The 25,405-nt window shown below is 41.0% G+C and overlaps 1 protein-coding gene across 8 annotated transcripts; it reads right to left on the minus strand.

Annotated features, from left to right (window-relative positions):
- Window positions 1-1,939: 1,939 nt before the first annotated feature.
- MPHOSPH9 (M-phase phosphoprotein 9) lies at window positions 1,940-25,241 on the minus strand. 8 transcript variants are annotated; one of them, XM_064392098.1, is made up of 25 exons: window positions 24,781-24,827; window positions 23,995-24,074; window positions 22,843-22,972; window positions 22,470-22,620; window positions 21,168-21,257; window positions 17,838-18,274; window positions 17,467-17,590; window positions 16,701-16,791; window positions 15,386-15,507; window positions 14,917-15,042; window positions 13,718-14,154; window positions 12,985-13,143; window positions 11,955-12,042; window positions 10,860-11,075; window positions 9,984-10,031; window positions 9,555-9,619; window positions 9,017-9,118; window positions 7,313-7,450; window positions 6,981-7,156; window positions 6,101-6,265; window positions 5,661-5,781; window positions 5,242-5,345; window positions 4,226-4,431; window positions 3,794-3,862; window positions 1,940-2,909 (listed from the first exon to the last, which is right to left on the minus strand). In XM_064392098.1, the coding sequence occupies exons 3-25, from the start codon at window positions 22,944-22,946 to the stop codon at window positions 2,808-2,810; spliced, it is 3,441 nt and encodes a 1,146-aa protein (XP_064248168.1). In that variant the 5' UTR covers window positions 22,947-22,972; window positions 23,995-24,074; window positions 24,781-24,827; the 3' UTR covers window positions 1,940-2,807. The 8 variants fall into 8 exon arrangements, with proteins under 8 accessions (XP_064248168.1, XP_064248167.1, XP_064248165.1 ...); XM_064392097.1 differs by lacking the exons at window positions 23,995-24,074; window positions 24,781-24,827 and adding an exon at window positions 25,087-25,241; XM_064392095.1 differs by lacking the exon at window positions 23,995-24,074 and having other exon boundaries at window positions 24,781-24,893.
- Window positions 25,242-25,405: the final 164 nt, after the last annotated feature.

Consider the following 25,405-nt stretch of genomic DNA (forward strand, 5'->3'; position numbering starts at 1 on the left):
CTCGTTCGGCCGCTCGCTGCCGGCAGCGGTGCCCGCAGTGAGGGTGTCGGCGCTCCCCGAGCCCAGCCCGCGCTGTGCCCTCAGCTGCCCCCGGAGCAGCGCTGGTGCCTCCTTGAGCTTTACTCTCTGAAAAGCTCAGTGGGGGGAAATAAAAATCGCAAAAAGTTCGGCGATCGTTTCATGCAGATACCTCAGGAAAAGGCCGTGCGATGAAATTTACCGCGGCCTTTTAAACTCTTGTTCATTTCCTGCGGTTGTTTTTCATTCAGGGTGCATCATCCCAGCGCTTCTTCCCTCTCTGCAAAGTGCTCGCAGTTTGTTTTTAACTGCTCCCTGCCTTGCCACCCTAAATTGTAGTCCACGTTTCAGCTTTGTAGATTATGCCTACACCTATCAAAGCTACAACTTTTTAAATTTGCTTTCTAGAGATGTGAACAAAGAAATTTTATTTTCCAAAGTTTAAATCTCAGAGCTGGAGGAGCTGAAATGTTTATTATCATAGAGAAAACCATGCTTGGGAGTGTCTTGCAAGGGCAGACTGGGGCAGAGGAGAGCCTGGGGCTCCAGGCAGGACCTTGCAGATCTGGAAAGGCGATAAACACCAACATAGCTGGGAGGTGTCAGGTGAAAACACAAGAGGAAGATGACTAAAGTCCTCCACAGAGGAAGCAAAAGCCTCTCTGGTTATCTGGAAATCCTTATGTGTCCTCAAAGAAAGAACAAGGCAATTTTCTGGTGTTAAGAGGAAGTCGCAAGGGGATTAAAAACAAAAGGACAATGTCCAGCAAAGGGCAGGGCAGCAGGCAGTGAACACTCCCCGTGTCCCAGTTTTTGGTGCTTCGGGTCTGATTTTCAGGAGCACTGAGCATTCAGGCCTCCCACTGCTTTAATCTGGAACTGCAGAGCCTCTGCCCCGCTGATGAATCAGGCCAAAGGCACCACACTGAACAGGTCACAGATATTGGACAAGGTTGGCCTAGAAGTTTACTCAAAGCAACACTTTTTTCCCCCCTTTCAGGGTTATAATAGAGCAGAAATAGCCTAAAGAGCTCCAGCAGATGGAGGAAGACTTTTGATTAAAAAATAAATTCTGACTCACAATTCAGTTTTCTGGATGTAATAAAAAAGAGTCCATGAATATGAATAGTGCTGGAGAGAATGAAGTGGAGATGAAGGGAGGTTACAAGGAGAGGCAGTGAAAGAGCTGAGCTGATTTACCTTCTTGCCTCTAATGTCTGTCAGGAAAATTCTTTGGTTTTGCTGTAGCACTGATGAAAGAAAACAAGACCATTACTGGACTCATGAATTTTTCCCATGATGGATTCCTTGGAAAAATCCTGCTGGCTGACTGATATTTCTGAAGAATGCTTTAAAATTTACCTGTTAATAACAGAATAGTGGGAAAACTGCAGCTGAATAGAGTTATACAGGGAAGTAAAAATTATTTCCCCCCCCCTCCACCTCTTCTAAGTAAAAATTACCAGTGAGAACATGGAATGCCACCAGAATTGTACATCTCTTTGTGGAGACTGGAAATACATTGGAGCAGGTCCTCTCCAAGCATTCAGACCCAAATTTCTGCATTTTGGAGCAAAGGAGAAAACAAGAAACTCCCATCCTTGACTTCTCCCCAGCTCTGATCTTGCACTGGAAGTGCCCACAGGGTAGAAGGGGTTGCAAAAACTACAGAATTTTTGAAAAGACCATGCATGGGTTGGACAATTCTTCATCAAATATCTTGAACCACAGCACTCTAATTTTAGAATCAGACCTTCTCAAGCTTCCTTTATGACAGCTATTCTGGCCCTGTAATCACATCATTGGTGGCTAAACATCTTGAACAAGGACAGAATTTGAAACACACAATATGATTAAAACCTACATTATCTCTGCTGTAATATCCCAGAGCCTATTACTGTACTTGGGCAGGAGGAAAGAATCTAATTAAACATTTATTTAATATTAAAATACAAACCAAAATATCAATGTTGGACAGTAATGCAACAATATATCAACTGGCAAATATGTATTTTTTTTTTTTTCACCAAGAAAAATTAATTTATGTTCACAAATACATGAAATGCACACGAGCAGAACACTGGCACAAAACCCAGCCTGGCACACGGAACCAGTAAGTTCAGGTAAAGGGTTCCAGTCCTGGAGCTGAGTTGTTCACTGGGAGGCAGGAGGTACTCACAGTATCAAACACCCCTGGCTGTGACTGCTGGGGGACACCACATCCATCACAGAAGGATTTTCCTGCCCCAGCCAGCCACAGTGCAAGTATTGCTCACAGTTCTGTCCCAAGGAGAAACATCCATGATAAAGGTTTGAATTAAAAGGATTTACCACAGAACAGTGGCTCTCTTTAACACAGGTAACTCGTGTTGCTTTTTGTATTAAAGTCCAAAAATCTCCTCTTGGCTAATATTTACATCACACCATAAATATTTATAAAATGGTGGAGGAAAACCAAGTGCAAAAGGGTAACACTACCATTTTTTTCTGAAAACAAGCTGCCTTTTAGTTTCTTATTATAAATTGAATATCACTATTTAAAAATAATTGATATTTCTAAAAATATTACAATACAGGATAAACATTGATTTCTCAGGTGTAACAAAATACATTTAAAATAGAGGTGGCTGTTTGAAGTACAAAATATTGCTGTTTGTAAAGGGTAACATGGTTGCAAAACTACTTTTCAGGGTTTATAAAAATACAAAACAATTTGCATTTACTGAGTGCATTGTTATATATTAGTGCAAAAAAAAAAAAAAGGTGTATTTGCAGTCGAGAGAGAACTGTCAAAGATTTGCAGAGGTTCTCAAAACATGAAATCTTTTCAGAGTCATTCGTATCAACCCCAAATCTCTGTTAATTCTTTCCAAACGATCTTCCAGGGCTTCCTAAAAGGAGGAGTTAAAAGAAAGAACAAAAAGCATTAATAATATATCATGAAATCCAATGATCCTTCTAAAATTAGGAAACTGCTATCATTCCTATATCCCTGGTATCCTTTTTGAGGCCTTAGGTGCATTGTTGTCACCCAAAAACCAGCCAATAACTTATGTTAATTTTATGTATTTTTTGGCTTTTTTAACATGTGACTTACAAAACTCCATGAGAGAAACCTGACAAGAATTAGGACAGGCTGACAGTTAGGAATATTAGGCATATTTAGGAATATTAGGCATATTTAAGAACAGTTGATCACTGTAGTGATAAACTGGAATGCACTTTTAATTTCAAATTGATAAATTGATAACACACCCTGAGATTACAATTCAGAAATGCTGAAGCTGAAAGCTTTGCAGGGACCTCTAAAAGACAACTTTGAGACTTGTTTTTATTAAAAGAGTCTGCAGAGTTTTCCATAGAAAGCACTTCCCTGTATTCCACCTAAACCAGTAATTTAAACTTCTTACTTTGTACTTTCAAGGAGACAATACCCAACCAAACTAAAACTAACTTTTCAATTTCTCCTACAGCCCAACATCCTCTCTGCAGCTTCAGGGATCTATTTCAGTGTCTCTGCATTTTGTTAATGCACTGCCTTTATCTCCCTCTCAGTTTTAGCACAAGAACAGACTATTCTTGCAGTAATTTGGCAAAATGCATCCCATGTACAAAAAATAGAAGATTTTAAACAATATAAAAACCCTAACATAAAAACCAATATAAAAATTCCCACAGTAATCACACTCACTACCTAGAGGATCTTTCCTCTACATTATGTATTCTCAATTGTGGAAGAACAGGAGAGAACAGTAATAGAGAGAAGCTTTTTCACCTGATTTAGTCTTGCTTGCAAGGTCATTCTTCCACCAGAACAAGGGATTCGGCTCAGTGCAGCCTCAATCTAATAACAGAAAACACTTCAGCTGTAAATTAGTTTCAAGAGCCAATATGAGCCTTCCTAACTCCTCTTACAGGAGAGGTGAGGTGTATGGATTACAGCTAATGGAGAGTTTTGTTCTTTAACACCATAATACTGTGCCAACCCCCACCCACACTGTGTTTGCTACAGTGACTCTCCTTTAATGAATTTAGGGACAGGGAAGCACTGCAAGTAGAGCAGGGAAGGATAATGGCACATTCCTGAAGTGACACTGAAGCTGTGGATGAATCTCAGCCACGCATTCCATGGATAAATGGCTCCATCCCTCACCTCTCATAGAACAATTACTATTTTTCACAACTTGAAAACAAAAATAATCTTTGCCTGTTGCTTTTCGTGAGTCAGCTCATCAAAAAGCCTCTCTGTTTCAGCCAGAGTTGGAATCCTTGCTGTGTACTTGAAGTCTTCCTCACAAGGTGACTGCACTGCCTCGTGTCTCTGGCTCCTCTCCTCCCAAGCTGCTGTTTTCTTCATTCCATTACTGACAGATTCAGTACAGGAGCTGGGTATGGCACCTGAATGCTGCCTTCCTACCAACAGAACAGGAGTCTTTTTATTTGTTCTGTAATTATCTGGGAAATTGTTACACAGGACAGAAAAAGAAACTAATGGCAGCACAAGGAGTGTGGTTTTGGCAGTGCATGAACCCAGGAGAGGGATGAGCAAAGCCTCAGTCCTTGCCTTGAACAGCTTCCCAAAGGAATGCAAAACATTTCTATGGGTCATCTTTCAAGGGATCTTTGAAACACAGCATATTTTTTGGTTAACAACCAGATTCCTGTGTTGTACTAATTAGGAATTACTTTTACTGGTACATTTCTAAATATCACCAAGCTGACTGCTGTCATGCAAACACCAGTCTAAATAAGAGCATGGGTAAAACCAAAAAGGAGAACACTGTGACAAAAACTACAGAAGGGAGAAAAGATCAATCATTTCAAAAAATGTGAAACAACTGGTTTTATTAGTTACTCTTTGCTGTCCATAATGCAGTGTTTAGTAATAGGATTTTATTAGTATGACTCAGTGTGTACATCTTAATACAGACCCCACTAAGATATGCATTGGATAACCGAGTTAAGCACAGGGAAATGTACTGTCCTCCTTTCTCAATTTAATTATTTTTCTTGTTCCACTCTGTTTGTGCACACAGACATATACATAAAATACTGTAGGAACAAGATTTCTCTGTCTACAGGAATAAGGCAAGATTTAGAGGATTTTTAAAAGCTGGACTTCAGAAAGTAAAGAGTAAGCTTTCTAGTTAAGCAGCTCTACCACTGTGGAAAGAATTGTGGTACAAAAATAAAGAACAGTTTCCCTCCACTTTGACAGATTACCTTCTACATCATCTAGTGAGTGAAACTGGAGCCTTTTCCTTGGATTATTGTGCTGTAAAGTAGAAGTAGCACCAGTTTCCAGGTCATCCAGAAGTATATCAAATCTACACAGCAGGAAACACACAGCAATTACTTGTTAGAAGTCATGTATCAAGCAATACATTGTTTTCTACTTTTTCACCTTTTGGTTGAATAAACAATTTATTTTTAGGAGAAGACTGTAAGTCTTCTAAATCCTGTTCAATCATTCCAGATATTCCTGGCCAGATTTTAAAACACAACTTAACCTTAAATTCAGAAATCTTCACAATTCATTTCTGAGGACATTTAATGAACAAGAAACAGCAGCATTCAGCCTGGATAAACATCCTGCTGCTCTAAAAATGATCAGAACACAGCTGTATTCACCAGTCTCATACCTTGTCACTGTGTTTTCATTTCTGCTGAGCAAATGGCTAAATCCAGGAGAGAGGTTTTCCTTTGGAGATCGTTTTGGGCTGTATGTCACAGACACTGGTGCCAACATTATCTCTCTTCTTGCTGCAAAAGACAAAGTATGTTTATCTACCTCAAACTCCCCAGTGCAGTACCTCCCACTCATGTGCTTACAGCTTAAAAGAATGCTCTTCAAAGCTGTCTGCATGTTTATCTAAATTAGATGAGAAGTGCATCACAACATGCAAAAATGAAAACAAACTTGGAACTCTCACGTATTCTGTGATTAAAAAGACAAGACTTTTTTCAGACTGCCAGAACAATGCAAAAACCCTGCCCCCATTTTTCCATCTTCTAGAGCAGCCTTTCATGATTTGATCCTGCTTTTTGAGTGGCACAAAGCAAAGCTGAGAGAAGCACTGACTGGGAGTGCTGGATTTCCTGTTTGCAGGAGGAAGGGACGATGACCTCTGGCCAGAGGGGGAGCTGAAGCGTTTGGGTCTGTGCTGGTCTCTCCCTTTCTCTGGAGATCTGTTTGCAACCACAGAAGGTTCAACAAACCCAACAGTCTGACGGCGAGTTGATGGCTCTGATTAAAAGAAAAAAAAGTTCTTATATTAATCAATCTTTTTCAACACAAGAATTCACAAATATCCCCCTGAACTGAGCTTTTTCTCCCTCACATAAGTGCTATTTGTGCTGTTCTGCTCAAGTCTCTCTTCCTACTCACAGAACAGTTTAACTCATGAAAAAGGATCTTTGCAGTGTGTGAGGGAGAAATTATGCTGAGTAACACTGTTTGCTAGAGAAACAGTGGAAATCAGGACAAAAGCATATTTTGGGAAAGGCTGAAGGACTTGCCTGAGGCCCAGAATACAAGATTTTAAGAAAGACTCAGCATTTTCTCTGGATCAGCATTGTTCCAATAGCTCAGGGCAGTCCCACTTCCTCAATTCCATTCCCATACAACACCATGGAAACTGAAATGGATGTACAGCAGCCAGAGCTTTGCTAGGACTCCATTAACTGTTTATAAATACTGAGATATTCTTAGAAAAGGGGACATTAACTAGTTTTCAGCCTGAGACCTAACAACAACCTCTGCATTCCCCCTATTCTAAACAAATCACTAAGATAGCTAACTTTGAATTTTCTTAGAACCCCACAAGTTTGCATGCCAAAACTGTTTTTATCCCACCACTGAAGCCTGGTGGACTTGAATGCTGAGAACACCAAAGCCAAAAGACATGCAAACAGAGAAAAGCCAGTAAAGACACATTCAGGAATATAAAAATAAGAGTTACTGGCTGGTGCATCTTCTTTTTCTGTCTGTGTACCCCAATCTTTAAGAATTTTTCCTTCTTCAAGTTCTTTAAAGGCTTTTATAATTGGTGCTTCTGACATCTCATTTTCTTTCTTTTCTATTGTGTTGGCTGAAGAGTCTTCCTGTGAGGAGTCTTTCTCAGGAGGAGAATGGTGCCTTAAAGAGTGTGAGGTGGTGGAGGGAAAAAAAAAAATCAAGTTTTTTATTTTATTTTATTTCATTTCATATACCCAAACATGAACAGAATAAACAAAAACATGGAGAAATTTAGTTCAGATTTTAGTTTAGTTCAGGTTTCAGAAACCAGCTCACCTAGAAGGAATATAGGTTTCTTCCAGCCTGTTGTCTTTGGGGCTTTCCTGGCCCTCCAAAGGCTGCCCAGTGAAGATGGAATATTCAGCTCCTGGTATCAACCATTTTCGCCTGCTGACATCAGGAGTTCCCAACTTGCTGTGGGAATAAAAAGCTTCCAAATTATTAAAGGCTTTGCAGTTTGGGAGGGGGGTTTATGTTTGTTTCTGTTTTGTTTTTTTAAGAAAGACCTGTGATTTATTTCAGTAAACAGAAACAAATATGCAATAAACTTGTAAATACTGTGGGAAAAGTATCTGCTTTTTAAAACATGCTTGTAAGGTAAAAATAGAATATTTGGGGGGGGAAAAAAGCCATATGTTGAGGTTTCAGTTGGAATTACACAATATGCTCAGAATGCAGAGCTCCACAAAGATCTTCCTGTAATTTAATGCTGCTTACTCAGACCCAGGTTTGGGTTGCAAGTAGATCTCAACTAATTAAATGAAAACATTTGGTGGAGATTACTGCAGTAGTTCAGAGCATCTGATCCCAGCTTTCCTTTGGACAACAATTATTAGAAAAATAAAAAAAGAAAAAGGAAAAAAAACCAAGAAAAAGCCAGCGTTGATAGCCTAAGAGTGACAAATATCAAGTAATAAGCATCAATTAGTAGATCATTATCTTGAGATATCGAAAGAAAAATGTCATTTCTGTACACAGGAAAGCAGATAATTAGGAAAAAAGGGACTTGTTTACCCAAGCTATGAACTACAGGCACTATTCTGTAAATCCATCCTGCTGGGCATTCAATTGGAATGAGGCTTTCCTTGAGCCTCTGGGATCAGTTAGGGACAGATTAACTTCTAAATCCATACTGGCTCTTACCTCCCCCTCCCTGATGAACATGGTGTGCCATGTCCAGGCCTTCCTTTTTTCTGTTCATTGTTGAGAGGTCTGGCTCATCAATGTTAAAAAGAGCTCTAAACAGAAATCTGTCCCTTTAATATATTAATACGTAAATTATTTCTGTCTTTGTCATCATCAAAATTCAAATCTCCCCAAGATACTCCTGTTCAATGCATCCAACTGGACATCCCCAAACCACATTAATTATCATTTTGGCTCCACAGCATCAGTGCTGAAATGGGAGAGACACTGAACAGGCCATGACTGAGTAACAAAAACCAGAGGGGACAAAGCTTTTGAGGCCTTTAAAACGTGATAAAAAACCCTCAAACAAACAAAAGCAGTGCACAGATCAACTCGAATTTCCCTCACATAAATCCCAATTCAAAGCAGAGTGTCCATTCTAACTGAACTTCCCCTCTACTCTCAGGTTACCTGCACAAATGATATTTAGAACCACGCTGAGCAGGACTCAGCCTTTCAAACCAATGGCACACAAGGAAAACCTCCGACATCTAACTGGACTATCAGATGGTGTTCCCAAGATCTTTGTGGAGTATGGGAGTTCAGCTGAGCAGCTGAGACCAGCAAACACTCATTTGGGAAGAGCAGGGACAGCTGGCCAAGTCAGAGATGCATCAGCCAGAGTATTCAGTTGGGTTTAATAATTTCTTGGCACATCCAATCTCTGGATTACATCACATGTGTTTAATCCAGTTCAGCCCATGGACTGACCTCATCTTGATCCATTTTTAGCCAAAACATGCTAAAAGTTATTCTAAAACACATTGTTTTCATGTTTGAATGTTCACTTACTTGGCACAAGAGGTTCTTAAACGATTTTCACTTATATGGCGAAGCTTCAGTGCATTTTCATGTTCCACCTGCTTGAGCTGAGCTTCGAGTTTTAAAATTGTCCTTAAAAAGATGCAATAGGAGATGATTTAAATGGCATAAAAGAAACATCATATTTCTTAAGGGTTTTGCTCATTTTTATTCAGATTTTCCGGATGAAGCAGGAGAACAAGAGCAACTGCTGTATTTCTGTCTATGCATCTCTATCTAAATATGGATATAAATATGTATTTGAATTTGAAGTTAAATAAATCAGGTAATCTGGCCAGAAAGACAGCACCAGGCAACGCTGCTGAGGAAGCAGAGGAAGTAGAAAAAATGCATATCCTAAATTAATGAGATTTTTAGTTTGTACCAGTAGCATGAAGCAACATGAAATGCTTCATAAAATGTGATTAAACTTGAAAGAAAGATCTACAGCCCTCACACTCTGGGAGTAGACATTTAGCCCACAGTTTGTATTTCATATTGTTCAAACAATAATAAGTTTCACAGTTACCTTTTCAAATCAGAAATCTCTGTGTTTGCATCAAGCAATTTGTTTTCAGTTGTATTTAATGTATCCTACGAGGACACAAAGAAAAATGTAAAAAGCCCAGAAACTACAGAAGTGCATTAAATAAAACCCAAGTAACTCCACATCAGTCTTGAAAACAACACATCAATTACACCTTCCTAGTTCAAAGGGTCCATTAAATTTCTTCAGCTTTGACTTTGCAGTATTTTTGCTGCCTATGACTGGAAAATAACAGATTCCAGTTTCCTTCCCCTTCCCTCCAGGACTCTGAAGAAGAAAGTTATCAGTAAAGATAAATATGGATCTTTCTGTTTGAGCTTTTTCAAAACATTTAAGTTAATTCAGCTAATTCCATGGAATATTATCACAAAGTTTGCATGTTTGGGTTTTAATTACCCACTGTGTGCCTACCTTTACTCTTTCATGTTCTTTTCCAAGGGATTCGTATTCTCCTAAAAGCTAAAACAAAACAAAAGAACACCAACCCACAGTGAGACCACAGTCAATTAACAGCTTTGTTGGCTGCTGTAAAATCATCTCAACAGCTTGGCTAACACATGCAGAAGCACTACAGGGGATACAAAATGTACTTTAATAGTATTTGTTAAGTTCTTCTTATCTTCCAATTGGAACAAAAAGTTATAGACAGGACAAGAGGAGACAGAGCTACTTATAGAATGTATTTCTCATGTTCACATTATTTGTCTCTAAAGAAACTGAATGAATGAACCAGTAAGATTCCTCAGAGACTTTAAAAGTGAATTGGTCTTTTGAAATTTCAATTGTAAAAAAGAATGAGCATGATAATACTTGATTCCAGCTAATACCCATTCTGCCAGTCCATTTAAACATTCCATAAAGCTCTTCCTAAAGAATCAGAGGAGCAATTCCTTAGATTCAGTCTAAAAATCATACACAATGAACGTTTTTAGCAAGTTGGGATGAGGTATGAAAAGTTTAGTCCATCTCCAACAAGCTTAAGAGATGAAAAATTACTTTCTAAAATAATTTCATGTAACATCTTCAACTTAGAGTAATAAAATTCTAGAGACAGAATACTGCAAGGGTTACCTCATCAAGTATACACTTGGTGCCTTAAATAATTTTTTTAAAATATCTTTTAGGTCCACATTTCACTCCAACACCCAGCCTAGCAAGGAGCCAGCTGAGGAATTTCTGTCTTCTTCTTGTGCCTTAAGACTTCCCAGTTGTAAACTCAGAATATTTTTCACACCTGGGACTTGCTGTCGTCCCCCTGCCAACACCATCATCCATTTTCTTACTCACATTTTGAAACATTTTGTTTTCTTCCTGGAGCCTTGTGTTTTTATTGTCAGATAACTTGTAAGCCTTGTCAAAAGCCTCCTCGAGCTCCCTGAGCCTGGACTGCAGGCGGCTGATGGTGTTGTCCTTCTCCTTGTGGCTCGCGCGCATCTCCTCGAGCCGCTCCTGCAGGCCTTTGGAATTGTCACTGACGGCACAGAAACGCTCCCTCCACTCTGCCTGCAGGACAGAAATCATCCTTCAGACTGTCTGAGGCATTCTTATTCCCTGGCAGATTATTTATTTCTAAGATTATTTTTATTTCAAAGAATCACGTTAAAATCGCCCGCACAGAAAACAAGGGTACACATGTACGTGAACTAAACAAGATTTCTGTTTATTTCTTTGACTTGGGAAGAATGAAAATGAAGATTAAACCCACCCAAAATGTATTTATTTTACAGGATTTTAAATATCTAGAGGTGAGGCCTCCAATCCATCTGATTGATTTACTTCCCAGCACAGAGAAATGACTAAAGAAGGTGGAATTAAGTCTCTGCAGGTGTCTAACTCTGATGACAAAGTTCAACTGTCATGACAAAGTGTCCTGGTTTTTTACTAATAATAATTAATTTACTAATAATTAATTAATTTCACTAATAATTAATGCAGCTATGCATTAATTTATGTACAAGCAAACAGGTCTGGTCTAGCTAGAAAAACTGCAAATATACCTAAAGACAGTATTTTTGCCCCAGCATAAGTGAGATTTTTTTTTTAATCACAATCTAATAAGAAAGTAATTAAAACAAAATAAATAAATAAAATTTAAAGAGGAATGTGATAAAGACATCACAGTTTTTCGTTCTTAGATTTCATATGATCCCTGCTAACCTGGAAAAAAGTTCATGAGCAACAGTGATAATGGCTCAAGTAAGGAATCCTAGAAAGTCAGGTAGGAAAATCACTGTGCAACATGTGGGCTGATGTTATTTATTAAGGGAAATGTTAAGAATAAAAACAGATAAGTATGGAAACACTGACCAGCTTATTAATGTAAAAGTTAATTGTTTTACCCTTTTACTTAAAAAGCAACTTGATTTAAGAACATATACTTACCACTTGCTTTTCTAGCTGATTATTCTTATTTTCAAGGGCTTTTATGTGAGCACTTGCTTCATTCAGAGCTGAATCTAACTGGTCACACCTACTTAGAACAAAGAGATTACACCAATCTCTTGAAAATTTCAAACAATAAACCTACATTTAATAGCCTTTTTTCCTTCCTTAAGCATCCCCACCAATTTTGGTGCCCTGCCTGTGATCTCCTCTCACATTTTTCAGCCCCAGCAGTGTCTCTGCTCAGAAGGGCTGAGGTGGCCTGGGATGAGAAGGAAACTGGGAACACACAAATTTGGTGCAGTATTTCAGCTGTCTAAATTTGCAATATGTGTTTTAACTGGCAGTAATTCTACAGAAATCACATCAATATTCTCTGTACAGCAAACACTGAAGCTGTAAGTAATGGAGTGCACAGCTGGGGCACACAGACTCCAGGGTAAAGGCACCAATGAACTCAGGACTGGTCCCTGTGTCACCTGTGGTTGTGACATGGAAGGTACAGGAGGATGATGTTCACCAGCATGACAGGAAAGCAGAATCTTCCCAACACAAATCATTCCATTACAAATTGCTCAGAGCACCTCTGCCTGCCAGCCAGTCCTGAGGAAAGCTTGCGCTGGCTCCAGAAAAAAAGAGGTCAAACAAGAACTGTGGTCCAAACACCACATTTACTGTCTAACAACAGTGAGCTGATCCTCACAGAAACATGGAATAGCTCGAGTTGGAAGGGACCTTAAAGTTCATCCAGTTCCAAGCCCTCTGCCAAGAGCAGGGACATCTTCACAAGATGAGGCAGCTCAGGGCCCTGTCCAACCCCTTAACCAGGGGTGGGGCAGCCACAACTTAGCAACTACATTAAATAATGCAAAATTTATATTTAACAGGGAAATATTAGTATCACAGATGCATGAAATCTTCAGAACTGAAGAGGGACATAAACTATCCAAGATATTCCCAACAAGGATAATCAGTCTTTAAAATATACAGAGCACCATGTAAAGAGAAAGACAAGAAGGACAAACAGTACCTGTCAGCAAGGCTTTGATTGATTTTCTTCAGCTCCTCAGATGCAGCAGTTCTCTGGCTGCACTCCAGCTGCTGTTTCAGGCTCTGGATCTCAGAGTCATAGTAAGCTCGGAGGTCAGCGATGTGCCGAGCGTGTTTTTCCCTCAGGTTCTGCCTAATCCTATTTACAATATAAGAATTTTAGAAAATTCCAGCCATCCACGTGACCATGTGGATTCATTTGTGGATTCTGGATTCATTTGCACATAATGAACTCAGCATATAAATGTCTCTTACAAAACTCTATTTGCATTCAACCTAAAGCAAAGACAGCTCTGTCATCACATTAATAGAGGTAAATATTATTATTATATACAAATAATAAACACAAAATAAAGCTTTACTTTTTTACAAGCCCTCATACATGGAATAAATGCCCTGTATGCTTGTCCAGTGCAAATCATCAGAGCTTCAGCAGTGAATGGAAGATATTTATTTTTCCTAGACACAGTAAATTTTGTGCTTCTCCGCATTTGTTTCTAAAGAGGAAAATAACTCCTCCACAGAAATTTGAAATTCTCTGCCTAAGTGAACTCCCTCACAAAGCCTATGAGGGAAGGATGTATTTTTATTTTTATTTATAAAGAGACATGACCAAGAGAACTCACATATTTTGTTTGGCTCACTATTGTTGTTTCATTCCTTTCACGAAAGTACCAAACTCCTGACTTTTAAAAAAGAAAAAAATCACTTACTTTGACATTACCACAGGATCTTCAAGAGATGCCACTGAAAGGCTGTAATCTGGCAAGCTGCTGTCAGCACACTGAGTAACAGAAGATGGAGTTAGAGTCAGTATTTCTTCCTCCTCAGTGTTGACAGAATTATCATTGTCAGCATCCCTGTAAGCCACTGGGAAGGGAGAGCTGGCCCTGTTTTCACCCTGGAATGGGTGATTTCTCCACAGGTCCAAGTGCACAGCTCTGCTGCTCGCAGGGGGTGTTGGAGAATCATCTAACTGAGATGAATGACTTGTCTGTGAAAAAGAGTCTGTGTCACAATGACTTGGAAATCCGGGCTCTGCCATAGAGTCTGGAGAAAAGGGAGCAGAGTCTGCAGGAGTCCTGAAAAAACAGAGTCCCTGGTTCTGCTGGCCTGGCTTCATATGCAGGGTTGGGTCCAATGTCAAGATCTGGGAAATAAGTTACAATGCTAAAAAAACTGTGATTTAACTCCATTTACAAGAACAACATTTATCCCAAGGCAACAGTAAACCATACCACATACTGCAGGTATTATACTGAATATTATTACAATCATTTGGAAGTGACAAACAAAATGAAGGCACCTGCAACACTGAAATGACAATACACATTCCCAATAATTGCAACTTGACTTTCTAAGTTCCCATTAATAAAGGACATATCCAAGATCTGTAGCTTTGTAGAAAACCTCTGAAATTTCAGTTATGCAACCTGAAAGACTACCATGTCTGTGTGTTGAAGCAATAACCTTGCAGGGTTACAAAAGCACTTCATCAATTACCTAAACAATACAGTCACACAGCAGCCACCATTACTGGGTTATATACAGGACTGAGAGCTATTAAAAAAAATATATGAGAAAGAATCATTTCCACAACCTGTGCCTGTTCTGTTCCATGGGTGGAACGAACTTTTCTTGCAGGAAAACCCTGGCACTGCAGCTCCAGGTGCAGCTCAGCAGCTGCAGCCCCAGCAGCAGCGGATCCGTCCCTGCGGCATCCTCAAGGTTGTGCAGCAAAGGTGCTTCTCTGCCCAGGCTGTTCTTAGAGGTTCCTCCAAGCTGGATCCTTTCCCAAGCTGCTCAAAGTGCTGTTCCAGCATAACTCTGGAGGTGGCAGCAGGGGCCAAGCCGTGTGAAACCAGCCCAACACATCCTCAACTGATCCGTGATGTAAAGAAATTAATGTTACCTCTGGTGGGTGACTTGGCTGGGAAGAAGGCATAAAACTCTGGTCTGGCATCTGCTTGCTTTCCCTTTGTCTTTTATGATAAATCTCCTTCAGTGATGACAACTTCCCTTCATCAGCAGAAGACAACTTCAACAGGCAAAATTGCTACATTACTTTTTCTGAACACAATCCTCCAGAGTTTAGCTAATAAAGCAGCTCAGAACACACAGCTTTATTCAAGATAAAAAAGGGTTTTTATCAAGGCACATACACCTTTAACATATTAGTTAGTCACTTCTCATCTCCTATACACAGCTTCTTTTGAATGACAAAAGGTCAGTAAATTCCAAGTGAGGTTAGTGGGGTGCAGGAATAATGAAGAGCCAGGGTATGGAGAGACTGAGATAACAAAAGAGTTCTCTCCATCACAGGCAAACAGCAAAGACAAAAAGCAACTACATAACAACTTTTAAACATGTACAAAGTTTACCTGAACTGGTGGTACTTTTGTACTGGTGGTACTTTTGGAGAAAACATCAGGCAAGTCACTTCTGAAATTCTCTGGTAAAGTGTGATACATCTCCTTTTCATCTAATTTCCAGTATGAAAGTCCTGATGAGAAAAAATACCAAAAGAAAATTAATTCTACAGATTTCAAGCTGGCAGCTATAGAACAGGAATCCAAAACCCATTAGTAAAATGTTATTTTGTCAGTAACAAAAATGGTGTATTAGTTATTTGCATTTAGTGCTTAAGGATATCATTAGAGCATTTGTTACCAGACCAAAAAATCTCAATGCAAAGCACAGGCAACATAATCAGCCTCCCATCACACAGCACCAGGGACAAAAGCTATAAATCAGTTAAATCACACAGATTTGGTGTTCAAGGGGCAAATCCTCATTTACCCTGAACTTACATTTCTAATGATTCCAGTATAGCACTTAAAACTGGCACCACCCAAGGGATAATCCCAGGCAGCCACCTGATATTACAAACTCCTGTTTGTGCAGCACTCTGCAGAGACATGCAGAGACAAACTACCAGGACTAAGAGGGATGGCACAAAAGGAACAGCCTCAGTCCCACTCCAATCTCTTAAATGTGTCCCTCTCTCAGGGCTGGTGAAGAAGCAATAATTATACACAGTTTGCAGGGCTGCATCTCTGTGCCCCTGTTTGTTACTGAAATGAATCCACCCTGTTATGATCAAAATACATTAATTAGTTGTCTGGCTTTGATAAAAAATCCCAATAACCACAACCCCCAAACCCATGCAAACCCACCACCAACCACACCCAAAACAAAGCCAAGCCCTTCCAAAAAACCAAAAAAAGCAATCCTCCCCCCAAAATTGAGGAATCACCAGGTTACACACTGCATTATTCTGTCCTTGTCTATTTAGACAATTATAGAATCATGCCCTTGGCTGGAAGGAATTCTGCCTCTATTACCATGAACTCCTGTAATTACCACACCACTGATGCTAATGTTTCAGACCCTACCATGATATTAACATTAATTCCATTATGAAACAGTTTTAAACACAAAGTTCAGCTTTAAAATGCTGAGAAATCTGGAAAAAAAATCCCAACTGCTGCATGTCCTACATCTGCCAGCAGCAGTACACAGGAGCTGCCATCAGTTTGAAAACAGGAGCAAAAAGCAGAATTAATGCTATAGCAAAGCTTGTCAGTGCTTCAATCCTCCTCACCTCCCTGAAGTTATTGGAGATGCATTCCAGTATGAGTTTTAAAAATGAGAACTTAAAAGAAAGGGAATTTAAGTACAAGAAATTAACTATACCTGAAGCTTCTGACACTACGGAATTTGGACTTTCCTTGGGTTGATTGAGGTAAAAAGTGTATGGTGGCAAAGCAGCATCAGTAAGGTTTGTCTAAAATTACAATGGAAAAACAAATTCAGAAGGAAAATCACAAGACAAAGGGAAAAAAAAGCAAGGGTATAAGGTTTAAAATTGCATGTAAATGTTATTAATCTTTTTAAGGAAAGAGATTAAATACAATTATACAGCATGATCCAAACCTACAGAATTTATATTGAGGGTAATCATAGCAAAAAGTGGAACTAAGCTAAGCCCCATCATTAAACTGATATTTCCTAAGACATGTGCCTGTGTTTTTGTCCTGAGCTAAGTGGTTAATGCCTTAACACACAAAGAATCCTGTGTGCCAGAAGCATCACCAGCTGAAATCAAAGATCCTTCAAAAATTACAGGCACAATAAATGACCATGACCTGAAGCCTCAGCTGAGAGTGTGGCCATTATCTCTACAAGGAGAGAACATGTGCCACTCAGGGAGGTGTTAAGACAAAAATTAGGTAATGAATAAAATAAGCCAAAATAGCTCTGTGCCTAAGTATGGAACGATCCAAGAAGTAAACTTTGCCCACATGAACTTTAAATATGTGAATGGAAACTCAAATGCCTAAAATATGAAAGTATATTCAGCATATATATATATACTGAATGAGAACATTCTGTAACTCTGAAAAAATACCACTTACAAGAACAGCATTAGAAAAACATAATGAAATTAAAAGAGACTTACATTCTCAAGTGGTAATCTCCTCACTCTCTCATTTTCTTGCATAGAGTTCACACATACTTCATCTGCAGTTACTCTTTTTGGTTGGGTTTGTTTCAACTTTTGTGCCCATGACGTTAAAGATTTACTAGGTGGTAAGAAACACACAAACACATGTTAAGGTATTTCCCCTAAATTTATTTACAACAGCCAAACACTGGAGATGCAGACCTGCATCACTCAGAAACACCAAGCTAAATAAATATATTTATCTATCAAGCAGCAGAACATCCAGAGGTTCCATTCAACTCAGACATGTCCTCAGTGACCAGCAGCTTTCACTGAATGGGGGCTGTCTCTAATAAATTATCATATTTGTAAAGTGCATCACTTACCTGGGTTTTTTCCCACGCTGATGATCTTCATCACCTTTATGTTCCAACCCAGCGGGGAAAACCAAACTATCCCTCCTTGCTGACGAACGGTTTTCCTGCGGTTTTTTTGCTGCAAGTTCCCTTTCGCTCTGAGCGTGCGGGCCTGCCCCGGGGGGCGTGTGCCCCGCGCCGGGGCCGGGCTGGGCCGGGCTCAGCTCCGAGGTGGACAGGGAGCCGTAGCCGCTGTTCATGGAGGCCTCGCTGCCCGCACATTCCTGCCGCGCCTCCCCCTCGGCGGATCTCAGCTGGCTGCCGAGGCTGCCCCGCTCCTCCGAGCACATCCCCATGGGGCTGGGCAGCGAGGGGAAGCTGGGGCTGAGCCGGGCGGGCACAGCCCGGCTCCCGGCCCAGGTGCTGCTCTGCAAACTCACCAGCTCCTTTATCTCATCCTGAATCAGCTACGCGGGGAAAGGCAAAACTCCCGTCAGAAATCACGCTCCTGTTTAGGTGCATCTTCCATTTGTGTTATTAGTGGGACTAATTATTTAGAGTATTTATTCCATATAACTCCGGGTTTTCATGTGCAGACATCTCATGCATAAAGTAGATAAATACATACTGTGCATAACAGTAAAATATAAATAAAACAGTAAAAATAACAGTAAAATGTCCATGGGAACAATCCTTAATTCCATGCAGTGAATTACGAGTCTCGGTAGTCATTTATTCATGTAAAAAACATGCATGAATGTATTCACTAATTGCCCTCAGAACTACAGTTACCTACCAACCAGCTCAAGAAATACAAACTATCCAGGCTAAATTTAAGTCTGAAACACTTTTCCACTTGGATATACATTTTTAAAGACTGCAAGGATGCTTTGATGGAAGTATTAACCATTACTCTATCATGAGAATAGGAATAATGTACCTCTGCAAGATTATTGCATAAAACTCAACTTTAAAAACCCACTTTAGATATTTTGCTGTTAGGTTCACATGGGACAAAGTTCTACCTTTTGATTGTTTTGGTGTCTGATGGAGTGAAGCAAACCCAAAACTGGATCACTAGATTTAACAGGTCACTTACTCTTTAGTCTACAAGACTTATTTCAGTATATTAGGTTAAGTAATTTTTTGAAGTTCTAAGTTTTACAGCTGTGCTCTGGAAATACTGAAACAGCTCTGAGAAATAATTAATGTTTTTGCCAAGGGCTGTGAAGAGATTTCACATTTGTGCCTGTGGCCAGCACTTCTGCAGAGCTCAACTGAGATTACTGAACTGCAGGAGCACACAACTCTTGCACATGACAGGACAGAGCATAGAGTTGTTTTCAAGAATATATTTCAAACTAATTCCCTCAGGAAAGAAAGAAGGAAAAAACTTGCAATAATTTTAAGAACATGGAACTCGTGTTTTTTCACAGAACTACAGTACATTACTCACATGTGAATAGCAACTGGAGAGCACAAATTGAACAAAAATGATTTATTCTCTCAAGTAAGAAATAAAAAAGAAGACTTAATTTCAGAGGAACCTGCATGTACTGCTACTCAGGATCAAGCCTCAGATTTTTTATTGACTTGCAATAGAACAAACAACTGAATTTCAGTTCAGCCTTTCCCTGCCAAAAACAACAAATAAACAAATAACTTGGGATGAAGTTTCCTTCCACTACAAAGTTTTATGTTCTGCTAATGATTTCAATCATGACTGCAGCAACCACTTGTATTTTAATTCTGTGATCCAACTGTCAGGAAGGCAGGGAAGGGAGAACAGGAGGGAAAGAACAGAACTGGAGTGGGGGAGAGAGGATCAGATTCACTGCTGATATTTAATCTTTGTCATTAATACCCTGTGCAGGAAAAGTGAAAGGCTCCTGTTCCAATTAAATTGCATTTTTACTTCTTTTTGCATAGTCACAAATAACTTCAAGAGATGAAAGAAAAAAGGGAAAAATAAGATGTACTTTCTACAGTTTTGGGATTGTAATTTTGGTTTTAAAATCTCTTTGATAAAGTCTGATCTTGGGATGATGCAGCTTGTCCCTGGCACAGTTATCTTTTATTGTATAGATCACATAAGCCATGGGCTGAGCCCACTGATTCCAAAAGGAACTCAAGGTTGTTTTATCCCTATTCTTACATGGATGGAGATTTTTATACAGTTGGTCTTGAAACCCAGCATGGAACAAACCTTATCTCAAAGTCATGTCAGTGCTGATCAGCACCTTGCTTTTCCACCACAAAAAGCAGATTATTATTGCAATTATTATTGTGTCTTTTTATTACTCTCACTGCAATGTGTGAGCTGCCTGTGTTTCAGTGTTTCACTAGGTCACTGGCACACCAGGGTAAGTTTGGAACAGCCCCATCTATTTTATTTAATCATAAAATATCTCATTTCTAGCTGTTATTTTGTATTGAGTGTGGCAGCCCATGCAGAGAGAGAGCCCCTGCTGACACACACCCTCAGCTCTTCCAGAGGTAGCCTTTCCTATTAAAAAAAGACAAAAACCAGCAAAGCCAACACAATGGATTAGTAAAGACTATGATCAGCAACAAGTGAACCAAACCACTACAGTAAGAGGAAGGAAAAACAAGGGTAAGGAAACAGGAAAACAACAAGATGGAAAGGGGAGGGAGGGTGGGGAGGTGAGGCAGGAGAAACAGGAGATAGGATAAAAGGACAGTACCTCTTGGTAATTCAGTTCAGGAACTGCTGATTACTACTAGTGTGGAGGGCATCAGGAAAGGGAAGGGAAAAACAGCAACCAAAATGATGAAGATATTAAGCATTATATATTTACTGTCTGTTATATATACATATACATTGCTTTTCTTCTAATGGCTAAATAGGGTTCAGCAGAAATATGAACCTTCACATGGGTTATTTTTCATTCTCAGAAAGGAAACTGTTCAGCTGAAGGTGAAATGGGTGTTCAGTGATGGTTTTCCTGGGCTATACTCTCTGGATGAGGGGATGGCAAGTTGTATAATATTATTTTGATGAAAAGAAAGCTACATTGTCTCAAAATTAGAAATTATACAGTCTAACAGTTAATAAAAACCTCATACCTACAAAATCCCATTATCAGGTGAGCATTCTGAACCAAATGTTTGTGAAAACAAAATAACTGAAAACAAATAATCCACAAATCACTCCTGAAATGGTTCCTAACAGTTACTTTGTTAATTAATCAAGGCTGTCTCAAATATGCTTCCTTTAAACAGCACTCCAGTCAGCCACTTCCATTAACTGCCTCTCTGCATGGTTTTGGAGGAGCATGGGATTGGAGGGAGAAAAAAATCATTCAGCTTTATCTAGTTAAATGAACAGTCATCACTTACCTGGATTTGATGGTGGAACTGCTCTTGCTGGGCATTTATTTGTTCCTGGCATTGTTTTTCCACCAGTCTCAGTAGCTGTATCCACCTTGTCTATTAAATCACAAAGTGAAATAATTAAAGCACAGAAATATTGCACCCCTTACCTTTTTCTCTGGCTACAAACAGCTTTGCATTGCTATCCCTGGGTGTTGACACAATACAAAGTTGAGTAAGAGCACTGTGGTTGCCCACCCCACAGTACATTCAGCCCCCACCATGCCAATCAATGGAAACTAAAAGTAGGAACAGCTGCCAGCAGAGAACAGTCAAATTCTGGAAAGGTTGACTCCAGTTCCATTAATTGTAGGCAATTCTAAAATTGAGAATTAAACACCCTTCTGTCCATGCACTTCAGTGAGAAACTCCTCCCCTCAGCAATCCAGCTAAAGGCCATGATGCATAATTATGTCATGGAAACTAAGAGATAATTTTTTAAAAAATCAAATGCACAGCATTCCTGAAACATGGCAAAATCTGATGTTTAAAAACTATTTTATGTTAATGTTTATGGAGCCTGGTGCTTGAAGCACAGGACACGGGACACAGACATCAATATTCTGTTCCTGGAGGTGTTAAAGAGAACCCAAATTAAGCATCTGTCAACACACACTTGGATGGATCCCAGCCAGAGAGCTCAAAAATCTGCAAGAACAAGCCCATGGTGTGCAAAACTGATGCTCCTTATGATAACCAAAAATGATAAAATGTAAAATACAAAAGGACAAAAAACGTTCCAAAAAGTGTTTGGGAGAATTAGTTCATTGAAACCACATCATTATTTTTGCATTGCTTTAAATCTGGAAACAAACTAATCCCCAACGCATGTTTACAAATGGATTCTAAAAACAAGTCAAGCAAAACAGACCCATTTTTAGAAAAAAACCCTTCTAATTTCTAGGATCATTTCAGACCAGTTTGATGTGATACAGTTTTAATGGTTTAAATTTTTCAGTTCAAGAACTTCCTATCTTCATTGTAACTTTGGGAAAAAATGTTCAGATCCATATTATATTATAATATATATCAATTATTAATATAATACTGTTGTTTTATAAAACACCAAAGACAAATTATTGTAAAACACTAAGATAAAACTGCAGTAAAATCCAGCCAGGTGATTAGTTCATTTATTGTACAAGGATCTGCCCCATTATTAAGAATAAACACAGTTCTTGCTGTGAATTGTATAATTAATTTGTCTTCCAAAATGCAAAGCAAATACATTAATACCACTTTTTAAAAATAAAATTTACTATCAATTACCTCACAGTTCCTCACAATTTCTGAGTTAGCATGCCCAATGTTCTGGATATCTTGCATAAAGGAGGCAAGCAGCTCAACAGAACCAGGCTTTAACGAGGACCTGGCATTCCCTGAGTAACCAGAAACTCCATTGGGATTGGATGAAGGACTTCTAGTGAAACACAAGGAAAACAGCTCAATTATTTATTGTGTCAGGTGTGCAGCAATACACTACACATGCCAGACTGCCAGAAGAGAATTACACACTCAATTTAGGACCCTCATCATGCTGAAATAAAAATGTCACCTTAATACCAGTATTACTGTGAAGGCATGCTAACTAAGCAAACCAAAATAATCAAAGTATTTGTTGGTGGTTCCTTCAGCACGTTACCTGTTAGAATTCAAGCTGCAGACAGAGCTGTGGGTGTTTCTGCCATCAGAGTCTGCAAAGGACAAAGGGGGTTCTTGTACAGAATTCACATTGCTGTTTTCCATATCTTGGTCCCAGGTAAGACATTACCCTGAAAACAGAGGGAATAAACATCACTCTCCTTCTTTAAAGGGCTTCCCACAAGGCCAAGGACTCCCAGCACCTCCAGACTGGGCTGGAATACAAAACATTCCAGCTAAAACTGTGATCTCAGGCTCTGACTGGTTCTTTTTTATAAATCTGGGGCTCCACAGACCATGTGCAAGGTGTGAAATCTCCTATTGTCAATGTATTTAGATGTGATTGGGGAGCTGAACCTTCACTGGAAGAAACACACTCACCGAAAATAACAAAACTGAGATCAACTGAGTTGGACTGGGGTAATCAATTCTGCCATTTCTGTGTGTAATGCTTGGCTTACTTTTTTCACAGATCACTTCTTTCATTCTTATTATGGCAACATTAAATCAGAAAGCTTAAAAGTTGAGCTACATTGCTGACCAATTAATAAAACAACAAAAAAGGAGTCAAACAGGAATCCCACATTGGCTGAAAACAGCAGCTGGTTAACTGAAAGCATCATAAATAAATAAATACACAATACTTGGGCCACAGTCTTACAGCACTCAAAGCAGACGGGTTGTAAAGAGACTAAAATATTCTTCCAGTTTGCATACTTTCACTAAGAAAACCCTTGAAATAATTAATTAACCAGTTCTTACATAGGGCTTATTTCAGCATGTTGCACACCCTGGTGAATTCAGCCTGTGCTCTGACACTGAAGAAAAACTTTATGATCATTCCATGGATGGAGAGCAAAAGGAGACATTAAGAAATATCATCTTGGTAGTCTGATAATGCTAAGAATAAATTCCTGCTGCCTTAAAGAAGCACAACACCTCCAAAGCACAACTCCCCTTTACAGGGCTTGTGGGCTGATGGCTTTTACAGATTCAAGTCTTCATTATTTGCAAGTTTTTGGAGACATGTCTCTAATGCTTTCAGAAATATAAAATATTTTCACCAGAAGGAAACTAATGTTCAACTGCTCTATTTTCTGCTGTTTTACTGGAGCCTGCTTGGCTTGAGCAGAAATGTTTTCTGGGTACTCACTCACTATCTCCTCAGGGTAGGGCTGAAAATGCCAGAATTGGAAGGAAGTTATCACAGACACACACATCCCTCTGGCACAGCTTCGTGGGGTAAAGAAAAGAAGAAAAAAAACATGGCTTTCTTCTTTTTCCAGAGGTCAGAAGCCCGCAGAACCCGGAGGTTTTCGGGCTGCCAAGCCGAGAGCTCAAGCTGAGGCTGGGGGAGTGACTGGAGAGGGGACGGGGGCGGCACCAGTCACCCCCGAGCCCAGGATGGAACCATGGGTGGCCTATCTCAGCAGCACAGCAAATGGGTGGGACTTAGCTGTGACACAGGCTCGTTTCATAACCTCATTAGAAGTCTGCTCTCGATATTAAAAAAAAAAAATATTAGCGAGCTGTAACTGCGCTGCGGGAGCGCTGTCACCCATCGATCGCACAGCGCGGTGCTTGTGCGGCCACGCGGCTGCAGAATGGGCACGGCTGGGAAAAACAAGCCGCGGGGTGTTTTGAACTCTAATATCGGCGCTGATTTCCATGCTAAGGCCAGCGCGGACACAGCCCGCGAGGTTCTGCAGCGCTTCCTCAGCCAGACCCGGCTCCTTCCGAGCCCTCAGCGCTGTCAGGCCCGCACCTCCCCACGGCCCCTGAGGGACCCCAGACGGCACAGCGAGCCCGGGGCTGCCGCGGCCTCAGCAGCCGCCCGGGCCCCGAGGGCTCAGCCCCCGCGGGGACCCCTCCGGCCGTGTTCCCAGCCTCCCGTCAGCCCGTAACCCCCTCCCCGGCCCCGCCGTGCCCGGCCCCTCACAGGTCACCCCGCACTCGGCGCGGCCGCTCCACGGCCCCGTCCCTGCACCAGCGCCCCACAGCGGCTCCGCGGCCCCGCCCCGCTCAGGCCAAGCCCCGCCCCCGCGCGCTCATTGGGCGGCCGCGCCTCGCGCTCCGCGATGTTGACAGCGCCGCCGCCCCCGATTGGCTGCGGCGCCCGTCACTCTGCGGGGAAAGGGGCGGCGCGCTGGGGGCGGCCTCGCGGCTCCGGGATGGGGCGCGGGGGCCCGGCCAAGCGCGGCGGCGCTGCCCCTGCCGGCCGCCCGCGGGCGCGTTCGGTTCGTACCCGCATCGCTGGGAGCCCGCGGCGCCCGGCAGCCGCCTCCTCCGGCGGCCGTGAAGCGACGAACAGGCGCGGCCCTGCACCGCCCGGCCGGGAGTTTCGAACCCGGGGACGGGGGTAGAGGGCGCTCCGCTCCGGGCCCGGCCCCGTGATTGGCCGCCTCGAGCGCGCGCCTCCCGCGCTGATTCGCTGCGCGGCAAAGCCCGCGCGCCGCCGCCAGCGGATTGGCGCGCGCCGCGGCGCCGTTCCTCGAGAGAACCGATTGGGGGGCGAGCGCGATCCCCGCCCCCCTCGCGCAGCGATTGGCCACGCCGCATGCCAA

This window comes from Passer domesticus, chromosome 17, assembly GCF_036417665.1.
Source record: "Passer domesticus isolate bPasDom1 chromosome 17, bPasDom1.hap1, whole genome shotgun sequence".
Taxonomy (NCBI): domain Eukaryota; kingdom Metazoa; phylum Chordata; class Aves; order Passeriformes; family Passeridae; genus Passer; species Passer domesticus.

Coding starts and splice junctions, on each gene's coding strand:
- MPHOSPH9 (XM_064392097.1), bottom strand. CDS start 22,946: ATGGAAAACAGCAATGTGAATTCTGTACAAGAACCCCCTTTGTCCTTT. Junction 7,157..7,312: donor GAAACCTATATTCCTTCTAG/GTGAGCTGGTTT, acceptor ACACTCTTTAAG/GCACCATTCTCCTCCTGAGA. Junction 5,782..6,100: donor CAGGAAATCCAGCACTCCCA/GTCAGTGCTTCT, acceptor TGTCTTTTGCAG/CAAGAAGAGAGATAATGTTG.